This window comes from Notothenia rossii (genome assembly GCF_949606895.1).
Source record: "Notothenia rossii genome assembly, chromosome: 8".
Taxonomy (NCBI): Eukaryota; Metazoa; Chordata; class Actinopteri; order Perciformes; family Nototheniidae; genus Notothenia; species Notothenia rossii.
Genome location: NC_136906.1, coordinates 80,570,226 through 80,581,937, shown reverse-complemented (window position 1 = coordinate 80,581,937; position 11,712 = coordinate 80,570,226). Strand labels below are relative to the sequence as shown.

At 39.5% G+C, this 11,712-nt stretch overlaps 1 protein-coding gene across 1 annotated transcript in view; it reads left to right on the top strand.

Annotated features, from left to right (window-relative positions):
* Window positions 1–819: 819 nt before the first annotated feature.
* LOC307016312 (CD109 antigen-like) overlaps window positions 820–11,712 on the top strand; it is a gene marked incomplete at its 5' end in the record, with an annotated part of 35,394 nt that continues 24,501 nt past the window's right edge. Inside the window, 10 exons of the mRNA XM_079645352.1 lie at window positions 820–842; window positions 929–1,126; window positions 2,999–3,171; window positions 3,384–3,412; window positions 4,529–4,765; window positions 5,106–5,231; window positions 7,003–7,042; window positions 7,130–7,211; window positions 9,056–9,152; window positions 10,494–10,647. Of these exons, the coding sequence (XP_079501478.1) occupies window positions 820–842; window positions 929–1,126; window positions 2,999–3,171; window positions 3,384–3,412; window positions 4,529–4,765; window positions 5,106–5,231; window positions 7,003–7,042; window positions 7,130–7,211; window positions 9,056–9,152; window positions 10,494–10,647 (1,159 nt within the window). The remainder of the gene's footprint in view (window positions 843–928; window positions 1,127–2,998; window positions 3,172–3,383; window positions 3,413–4,528; window positions 4,766–5,105; window positions 5,232–7,002; window positions 7,043–7,129; window positions 7,212–9,055; window positions 9,153–10,493; window positions 10,648–11,712) is intronic.

Genomic DNA, 11,712 nt, shown 5'->3' with positions numbered 1-11,712 from the left:
GTGTGGTTTGGAATTGGGCCTCTGCCTCCCCTGCCACCCCTGATTGCACGTAGCTGCTGTTATTACTATACGCCTTCATTCATAATTTCAGCGGGAGGGAGGGGGAGGGAAGGGGAGCAGCGCTGAGGAACAGCAGACAGTTGACAGTTGCCTGTGTTGACACTCCCGTTATTGTGAGTCAGCAGAGACAGGCTGTGAAGTGTCTTAGGTTCAATTTAGGCAACTAATGTCCGGGTTAGTGTTCATGACTTCATGTTTATGTCACCTTAATGGTTAACCTTAAAGCACACGCAGTTTAAAAAATGTTCATTCCACTGTTAAATAACCTGTTCAATACAAACATGCCACTTGTAAAAATGAAATAACATTTCTGTGAACTGATATTTCTTCAGTGAGCTTATTAGAGGATGTTCCCTTTGATTGTAAAATGTTAATGAGATTGTCAGACTTAGTATTTTTGTGAATAATTACATACAATACATGGAATTTGTGTGTGTGTGTTCCAAGTGAATCTGCGGCCCCCTGGTGGCGAGTACATACATTATGCGGCCCCCACCACCATCCAAGTTGCCCATCCCTGCTGTAGGAGGTCGGAACAAAACCGCGTAACGCGGCGCCGACGGACCCGGTGGAATCCCGGCGTTAGGCTCGCTGGTCTCATCATACGACGGCAATGAAAAAGCACCAGGGGAGGCAGTCATAACCTCTGCCGGTTCATGTTGCTACTGTTATTCTACACAGAGACGGTAGACGCAAACAACAAACTAGACTTTTTAAAAAGTAAAAAAAGTAATAGAGACTTTTGTCCAGAAGGAGAGCATGGACTTCATCTTCAAGTCAAGGTGAGACCACAATTGTATTGAAAATGAGATCTTACTGAGAAAAATCCAATATTTAAATGAAACTACAATTTTGGGGGGGAAATCAGGGAAACTGAGGAGGAGGAGGAGGAGGAGGAGGAGGAGGAGGAGGAGGAGGAGTCAGTGTTCAGGTATAAAGACTACACCTGTCTCCTTCTATCTGAATACCTTTGGAGAGCTTTGCTCAACTTGCAAATGGATCTTCTCCAGGTGTGGGGATTCTTCGGCTTCATCTGCTTCACCGCAGCCGCTAACACAACACGCAGGTAAACACACACACACACACACACACACACACACACACACACACACACACACGTGAACTTACAAATCTATTTTGCACATTTAAAGGCTCTTTCTGAGGTTTATTTTCGCCATCAATTGATTTATCTTTAGTTTTCTTTATTAATTTATTTCATGCTGTTTGACTGATTTTCAATGTGACTCCTTTAATGAGAAACTCAATTAAATCAAATGACATTTTTTCTAATTAGTCGACAAAACCACATGCTTTAGTCGAATGTCCATATCTTCAGATGGGGGAAACACATTTTCTGTGAAAAACATGAGGTTTTAAATTTAATTGCATATTGTGTTTTTGTCATTCCTGTATTTGTGTTGGCGTAACTCTTCGTCCGACGTAGAACCGAAGGTTAAGACCAAACTAAAGTTATGACTTGTGCACCACTTACGGTCATACTTGCCAACCTTGAGACCTCAGAAATCGGGAGAATTTCAAAATGCAAAATGGGGGGGGGGGGCGGGGTGTTTAGTTTACAAGTATGCTTACGGTGCCTCCACACGGCAGCGTCGCGTTGAAGCTTGTCGGTGGGTGTGTATGGCGTGCGAGCAACAACCAATCACATTAATCTCCCGCCCCGGACACACAAGCACGCGGTTTGATTTGCTAGCGCTTGTATTGGCATCTGATTTGACTGGCTGCCGCTTCCATCGACGCTTGAAAAGTTGAACTTTTCTCAACTTTCGAAACGAGCCACGGAGGCAAAGCGAAGCGACAGAACCACAACGCAGTTCGGCAAAGCGTGACATCTCCCCATTCAAAGTGAATGGGAAGCGTCTCCGTTGAAGCATGGACACACGGCAGTAACGCGTTGAAACTTGCCAGTGGGCGTGTCTGGCGTGCGACCTTTTACGTTCCATACTAGGCGTAAAAGGTACACCCGGGTGCAACGCATACAGGGCTTAAGTCTAAGTGGTGCACGAGTCATAACTTTAGTTTGGTCTTAACCTTTTAGTCTTAAGCAGGCGTAAATCGGAAAGACAGACTGGTATCCATAGTAACGTAAAACAGGCAAGAAGGAAAATAATGATGGCAGTGCGCCTTGTTTACATGTTTAACAATGAAAGGGCATGAAGACGAGAAAGAATCGTCCGTGACCGAACAAACCCACTGGACATCTATCCAGTGAGCTGATTGTGTGTGTGTGTGTGTGTGTGTGTGTGTGTGTGTGTGTGTGTGTGTGTGTGTGTGTGTGTGTGTGTGTGTGTGTGTGTGTGTGTGTGTGTGTGTGTGTGTGTGTGTGTGTGTGTGTGTGTGTGTGTGTGTGTGTGTGTGTGTGTGTGTGTGTGTGTGTGTGTGTGTGTGTGTGTCTATCAGCTCACTGTCCGAATAGATGTCCTGTGGGTTTGTTCGATCGCGCACTGCCATCTTTATTTTCCTTCTTGCCTGTTTTACGTTACTATGGATACTAGTCTGTCTTTCCAATTTACGCCTGAGGTTAAGACCAAACTAAAGTTATGACTCGTGCACTACTTAGACTTAAGCCCTGTATTCAACGTTGCGCTTGGGTTGGCTGGTGCACTCGACTCCAGATGACTGTTCTTGACAATAAATAAAATATTATAAAACAATAATAATAAAATGAAAAAATATAATGAGTATAAATTAATTAAATTAAAATAATATAAAAAAAATATATATATATATGAATAATAATAAAAAATAAGAAAATGAGTGAAAGAAAAAAAATAAAGTAATGATAATAATATAAAAAAAATAATAATAAAAAAAAAAAATAATAAAATGTAAACAAAAGTAAACAATTAAAAAAATGTATAATAATGTGAAGAAATAATAAATACAAATAAAGTGAAATAGTACGTGTTGTGTCCCTCAGCCCGGAGGCCCCGGACCCCTCCTACCTGCTGTTGGTCCCCCGCTCTCTCCGCCCAGGGGTCGCGACCTCGCTCTCCGTCTCCCTGCTGACCCACTCCTCCTCTGTCAACGTGTCGGCTCTCATCCGCTACAAAGACCTCATCTTCAGCTCAAACTCCACCATCGTCTCTGGAGGTCAGACCCTTTTAAAATATAATTATTAACATTAGACAATTATAAAAACGCAATGATCCTTGTTCTGTCTGTCATGTGTGAGTGCACCTTTGGGAATGCTTTGATCTTCGCTGTACTCTGAGTAGGGACAATAAAGGAATCTAAAAACAAGGTTTAATTAGCTTTGCAAGTGTAATCCATTAAATAAATGTGCTTTCAATTCTTGTTTAAAGGGTCGACCCAGCTGCTGACTCTGCCACCTGTAAGTATGACACATTGTTTATTTACGCCTGGGGGAATTTGATTTGGTAACCATTTTTTTAATTATATAAATTAAATCATAATAATAAACAGTTGCTCCATTCTAGAAATCAAATAAGGATTAACCCTCCTGTTGTCTTCGTTCCCCCCCCCCCCCTTACTTTGGTGTTCACGGTCAAATTTGACAGGTCCTGTTTTAACTGCTATTACATTAACACAAAAACCATTAATCATCACCAAATTTAATTTAACACCCTTTCAAACTGTACGTATTGTATCAGACTACTGGGATACATGAAACACTGCAGTAAGAATAGACACTGAACATGTATTGCGTGTGCCAGGTGTGATTCACATGGGGGGATGGGCACATAAGGGGGGGAACACATCTAGAGTGTGTGTGTGTGTGTGTGTGTGTGTGTGTGTGTGTGTGTGTGTGTGTGTGTGTGTGTGTGTGTGTTCACGCGTGTGTTTCATAAGACAACGGGAGGGATAAAAGATGAAAACATTTTATGAACAAAATAAGTTAAAGTAAGAATTTGCAATAAAATATATAATAAACGGAGTTAGAAGTAAACATTTGGAAATTCAAATTAACATTTAATTCAAATTTTAAAAATAATAATAATCTTAACGTGGAGAAAATTAAGTAATGATGTGCAAATTGTACTTTGTGACTTAATGTAATTAAAGAGGCTGAAGTGTACGGAGCTTTTATTGACCGATCCAGCTCTCACAGTTTACACAATTTAGGAATACAAAGCTCCCTTTTATAATTTCTATTATTAAATCAATTAAGTCAAAGTCAACTTTATTGTCAATCTTTCAGTTTGTGTGTAGAGACAGAGAGATCAAAAAACCGTTTCTCACAATCCAGAGGAATACAAAATACAAATATATATAAAAGTATGTATACACAAATATATATACACATACTGTACATAATCAACAGACACATTTATACATATGCACACATTAAAAAACATAAATAATAGTCAATATATATACAAAATAACAGTCACTTCAAAATGAACTGTCAGTTGATGAATTATTCTCCAGAGGTTTAGGGGATACCTCTTCTTCCTGGCTGAGATGTTTTGATGTTTCCTCCGATCAGATCACAGAGAGCGAGTCCAATCACTGGAACACGTACGAGCTGGAGGTCAAAGGTCACCGGGGTAGGGAGGAGGTTTTCTCCAACTCCTCTCTGCTGCACTTCAACCCCAAAGGCTTCTCCACCTTCCTCCAGACGGACAGGAGCAGCTACCTGCCGGGACAGGTGGTGAAGATCAGAGCCGTCTCAGTGCTGCCTGACGGGAAGCCCCTCCAGAGACCACTGAACATCACCATCCACGTGAGGACTCTATTATTACTCTGTGTTTATATGAAGCCCCTCCAGAGACCACTGAACATCACCATCCACGTGAGGACTCTATTATTACTCTGTATTTATATGAAGCCCCTCCAGAGACCACTGAACATCACCATCCACGTGAGGACTGACTATTATTACTCTGTATTTATATGAAGCCCCTCCAGAGACCACTGAACATCACCATTAATTGAGTCCACCTCTCCTGGTCATAGTCTGAAGGAGTAAAAGACCCTAACTTGTAAAAAGCTGAACAAAGAAATGGTTTTCTGTTCTCAGTTTTACATTTTTATTTAATTTCTCTGTTCCCACGTTGCTCCAGGACCCACGGAGGAATCTGCTCCGTCAGTGGCTGGATGTGGAGGGGGTCCTCGGGGTCGTCTCCACAGAGTTCCAGCTCTCTGAAAACCCTCCTCTGGGGGAATGGTGCATCGTCGCCACCATCAACGTGAGTCTGGTTCATCTCAACACTGGCTCTCAGATGCCCCTTTCACACCAACGCAGTCCCGTTCTAGCTCCGTGCTAGAGCTTTTCTGGTTCGGAACCGGTTCTTCTTTTCAGCCCCCGTTGTGTTCACACCTCCCAGAGGCCGACTGGTGCAGCCGCTGCTGCGTCATGACGTCACCGTTTGAATCGCTTATTTTCTCCCCAACGGCGCTGACAGCAACAACGGGGGACTGCGTCGGGTCGATGATCGTGTTGCTTTTAATCACACGAAGTCAGATTAAATAAAATAACGACTTCTCCAACCTTATGCTTTTCTCCAGAGTGCCGTGGTTCATTGTTTATTCATGTGTTTCAGCGGCATTTACCGACCGCTGCAGTGCTGCTCGTCCACTGGAGTTTATTCTCCCGTTAGCTCCCGGTTAGCTCACACTGCAGCGGCCTCTCTAAAGTCTTCACTGTCTGACTGTCACACAAGCAGCTGATACATATCCCCAGTTCCCCTGAAGTGAATGTGTGTCAGTCTGAATTGACGCTGTTTGGCATCACAACGCTGTTATGAAAGTGTCTCTGGTATAGAATGGGTGGTGTTAGCATAGCAACCGAAGCTAAACTGAATATCTTGACTACTTGCCATCCTATTGTGGCATAAGCCGTTTTCTACAGGCACATTTTACCGACGTATGTTTCATTATGATTCTACTTGTGATTGTCATGACAACCTGTGCAGCCCATGTATTGATTCCATCCGATAGCTGCTATAATACAAAACAATACGTCTGCCTGCTCTCCACAATGATCACTAACAGTGAACGGATGGTCAAAGTAAGAACCACACAAAGCCTTGCTAGTGTTGCCTGACTTTATAAACTGTGTTTTTTAATAAGTGTGTGGTTGCGTTCTAGTCACTTTGCTCAGCGCTACTGCTCGTTACACTTTTATTTGCCGTACTCGCCTTTAACTGTTAGCTCAGGTTAATCTCGCCCCCCTCCGACGTATGCGGTTCTTGCTTCTAGACCGAAAAAAATGTGGTGCTTGAAACAAACCGGATTCCGGAGCTTAGCGGTGGCTCCGCTGCGGTGTGAACAGGAAAAACTGGTGCGTTTCAGGCTCTAGCTCCGAACCGGCCCCCTGGTACCGCGTTGGTGTGAAAGGGGCAAGAGAGAGACAGTGTTAGGCTGAAGTGGATTTGCAAGTGGGTTTTTTCTAGCTGAGAAAAAGACAGAATAAATGGATTGAAATAATTTTTTTTAGGAAGTGATATAAACAAACAAAATTAACAAACCTAAAAGCAGTTTTTTTTCAGTGAATAAATTAACAAATACATGAATAAAAACAATTTGTGAAGCGTTTTTTTGTATCGATATAAATAAGTAAATCACTTTTAGTAGTAGTTTTTTTCAAGGTGATTAAATTAATAATAAAAATGTTTAATTAAAAATGAAAAACAGGGAATTTTATGAAGAAATTCATTTAAAAATAATTCATCTGAAAGCATTTTTTAAGGTGTTTAAATAAACAAATAAATGATTGTGTTTTTTTTTATCTGGAAGCTGTTTCAACTAAATAGGAATAAAAAAAAAGATCCCTGCCAGTGAGCCAATATTCACCAGAAATGTAATACATAGGCATATATATTATACATGTGACTTACACATATACACACACTCTAAACATACACACTGACATGTGTGTACAAAAGTGTATATTTCAAAATATGCAGTGCTCATAATGTGACCTAAATAACACATGTTCATCATCTGTGTGTTTTACAGAGGGTCTCAAGTGAGAAGTGTTTCCATGTGTTATATTACGGTACGTACACTTTCTATATTTCTACACTGAATACTTGATGAAATGTTTGTTTTCCTGTTTATTCATCTGTTGTGTGTCTTCTTGCAGATCTGGCGAAGTTCGAGGTGGTGACAAACGCTCCGAGTGTTATCCTGCGTGGAGAAACACTGCGAGGCTCCGTCACAGCAAAGTGAGGGCGTTTTAATATTTAATATTTACTCAGAGGTGGGAGAAGTACTCAGATCGTGTACTTGAGTAAAAGTAGAAGTACTCAGATCGTGTACTTGAGTAAAAGTAGAAGTACTCAGATCGTGTAATTGAGTAAAAGTAGAAGTACTCAGATCGTGTACTTGAGTAAAAGTAGAAGTAATCAGATCTTGTTCTTGAGTAAAAGTAGAAGTACTCAGATCTTGTACTTGAGTAAAAGTAGAAGTACTCAGATCTTGTACTTGAGTAAAAGTAGAAGTAATCAGATCTTGTACTTGAGTAAAAGTAGAAGTAATCAGATCTTGTTCTTGAGTAAAAGTAGAAGTACTCAGATCTTGTACTTGAGTAAAAGTAGAAGTGCTTAGATCTTGTACTTGAGTAAAAGTAGAAGTACTCAGATCTTGTACTTGAGTAAAAGTAGAAGTGCTTAGATCTTGTACTTGAGTAAAAGTAGAAGTACTCAGATCTTGTACTTGAGTAAAAGTAGAAGTACTCAGATCTTGTACTTGAGTAAAAGTAGAAGCACTCAGATCTTTTATTGAGTAAAAGTAGAAGTACTCAGATCTTGTTCTTGAGTAAAAGTAGAAGTACTCAGATCTTGTTCTTGAGTAAAAGTAGAAGTACTCAGATCTTGTACTTCAGTAAAAGTAAAAGTACTCAGATCTTGTACTTGAGTAAAAGTAGAAGTACTCAGATCTTGTTCTTGAGTCAAAGTAGAAGTACTCAGATCTTGTACTTCAGTAAAAGTAGAAGTACTCAGATCTTGTTCTTGAGTAAAAGTAGAAGTACTCAGATCTTGTACTTCAGTAAAAGTAAAAGTACTCAGATCTTGTACTTGAGTAAAAGTAGAAGTACTCAGATCTTGTTCTTGAGTAAAAGTAGAAGTACTCAGATCTTGTACTTCAGTAAAAGTAAAAGTACTCAGATCTTGTACTTGAGTAAAAGTAGAAGTACTCGGGTCTTATACTTGAGTAAAAGTAGAAGTACTCAGATATTGTTCTTGAGTAAAAGTAGAAGTACTCAGATCTTTTATTGAGTAAAAGTAGAAGTACTCAGATCTTGTTCTTGAGTAAAAGTAGAAGTACTCAGATCTTGTATTGAGTAAAAGTAGAAGTACTCAGATCTTGTACTTGAGTAAAAGTAGAAGTACTCAGATCTTGTATTGAGTAAAAGTAGAAGTACTCAGATCTGGTACTTGAGTAAAAGTAGAAGTACTCAGATCTTGTATTGAGTAAAAGTAGAAGTACTCAGATCTGGTACTTGAGTAAAAGTAGAAGTACTCAGATCTTGTTCTTGAGTAAAAGTAGAAGTACTCAGGTCCTGTACTTGAGTCAAAGTAGAAGTACTCAGATCTTGTTCTTGAGTAAAAGTAGAAGTACTCAGGTCTTGTACTTGAGTAAAAGTAGAAGTACCAGAGTGTAGGAATACTCTGTTACAGTAAAAGTCCTGCATTCAAAATGTTCCTCAAGTGAAAGTAGAAAAGTATTCTCATCAAAATATAGTTAAAGTAGCGACAGTAAAAGTAGTCATTGTGCAGATTGGTCCATTTCAGAATAATAGATATGATATGTTTTCTAATGATTGATCATGAAAGTGTTCTCAAAGCTGGTAAAGGTGCAGCTAGTTTGAATGACTTTGTATACTGCAGGGTAGCTGGTGGATTTACTCCAGGTGGAACTAAAGTCTGATTCAACACTTGATTATATTTCACATCATTCATCCACATCTGAGAAGTGACTAAAGGTATAAATACATGTAGTGGAGGAAAAGTATGAGTACCTCAAAATTGTAAATGTACTTTACACTTGTGTGTGTTTCCTCCCTCAGGTACGTGTATGGAAAGCCCGTTCAGGGACACATGAATATAACGTTTATTCATAAGTTCATCCATTTTCAAGATGCTTATACCGAAGAAGGAAAAGAGGTGCGTAATTTTATTAAAACATCCTGAGAGAAATTATATTCATAATATGTTCATTATAATATGATTAAAACAAACAATTTCTAAAGCATCCAGTGATTAAAAAAGAGGACTAGATCAATTTGAATTCCATTTATTGAGTTTTTTGTATTATTAGTATACATAAATACGAAGCCCCTAAAGCTTCATGGAAAAAAAAAAGTATCTCGTGCACACGAGTAACAGGGGGAATAATCAGGCAGTTCGATGTGTGTGTGTGTGTGTGTGTGTGTGTGTGTGTGTGTGTGTGTGTGTGTGTGTGTGTGTGTGTGTGTGTGTGTGTGTGTGTGTGTGCTAGCATTACTATACTTGTGGGGACCTAAATCTGTTTACACAGTCACGTGTGGGGACTCGCCACCCTTATGGGGACAACATGGAGGTCCCCATAAGGGGAATCATTAATTTTAGGGTGAAGACTTGGTTAGGGTGTGTGTGTGTGTGTGTGTGTGTGTGTGTGTGTGTGTGTGTGTGTGTGTGTGTGTGTGTGTGTGTGTGGTTAAAATGTAACAGCCTCGATCTCTATTCAGCTGTTCTCATGAAGGTAAACACAGTGAACGCGGTGCGTAAAAGACAAAGCCCTCTGCGTGCAGCAGATACTTTGAGTCTGAGAGAGTCACCGACATGAATTCATAGATCAAGGCAGACTGGTTTACAGACTCTCCTAGTTCGCGAAACCGGTGCTTAAACAAATAGCTCTACACCTCTGGCCGTCATGTCCCTAAAATGAAGTCTGAGTTTGAAATATATCTCAAATAATGTGTGCACAGCCATTTCCCCACAGCAACATAACAGCCTGCAATGAAACGGTTGTCTCGTGTGCGCTCCACTTCCTACTTGGCGCATCGGTAACTCTCTCATGCGAACAAGAAAGTATCTCATGTGCACAATTTTTTCTTTTTCCATTAACCTTTAGGGGCTCCGTACATCAAATATGAGTTGAGAAACCATCCCTTTGATGTGGGCTAAATTAAGAAGAGAATTCATAATTTAAAAAAACGTTTTAATAACTGTTTTTTATATGTTTATCACATTTTTTTTTTTTAAACAGTATAAATAGTTAAAAAATACATACTTTATTGTACGTCTTAAATCCAAAACCTGTTGTATTTAACATTGAGGGAAAATTATAATAAATGTACAATTTTTTTAATAATATTGGACATTTTAATAAATATAATAATCATATTAAAAGGGAATCATGAATAAAATTTTTTAAAGAAATGTTTTTCAAATTAAATCAATACAAATATCAGTTTAATTAATTTGATATAAAGTGAAAATGGCCTCACTGCTGCTTTGTTTCAGATTGACGGGGAGGCAGACTTCCTGTATGAAGTTCCCGACTACATCTACCGTCCAATGTTCCCTGTCCGTCCCAGACGACAGTCAGATATGTTCTACTTGAGATATATGGAGGATAGTTTAGAAATCATTGTTAACGTCACTGAACACCTCACAGGTAATCAGTTATACCCACCGGAGTAGCTCATTTCTGCCATGCAGGAGGAGAAGACGCCTCGAGATACACCTGCTGTTCATTCATAAAATCTGGATATAGGTTCATGCTACATCAATCAAATTATCATAGCGACATCCCGGGTATAAATATATTATATATCCAGCTTTGAAAATGTTTCGTTGTGCATATTATTGTGCAAATAATATCATTTTTCTTTTCAAAATAGCTTTTTGAACATTAAAGCATAGAGACACTATATACTGATATACACCTGAACATCAGCAGGAGAGGACTCTTTAAAATAGAGACACTACATACTGATATACACCTGGACATCAGCAGGAGAGGACTCTTTAAAGTAGAGACACTACATACTGATATACACCTGAACATCAGCAGGAGAGGACTCTTTAAAGTAGAGACACTACATACTGATATACACCTGAACATCAGCAGGAGAGGACTCTTTAAAGTAGAGACACTACATACTGATATACACATGAACATCAGCAGGAGAGGACTCTTTAAAGTAGAGACATTACATACTGATATACAGCTGAACATCAGCAGGAGAGGACTCTTTAAAGTAGAGACACTACATACTGATATACACCTGAACACCAGCAGGAGAGGACTCTTTAAAGTAGAGACACTACATACTGATATACACCTGAACATCAGCAGGAGAGGACTCTTTAAAGTAGAGACACTAAATACTGATATACACCTGAACATCAGCAGGAGAGGACTCTTTAAAGTAGAGACACTAAATACTGATATACACCTGAACATCAGCAGGAGAGGACTCTTTAAAGTAGAGACACTACATACTGATATACAGCTGAACATCAGCAGGAGAGGACTCTTTAAAGTAGAGACACTACATACTGATATACAGCTGAACATCAGCAGGAGAGGACTCTTTAAAGTAGAGACACTACATACTGATATACAGCTGAACATCAGCAGGAGAGGACTCTTTAAAGTAGAGACACTACATACTGATATACAGCTGAACATCAGCAGGAGAGGACTCTTTAAAGTAGAGACACTACATACTGATAT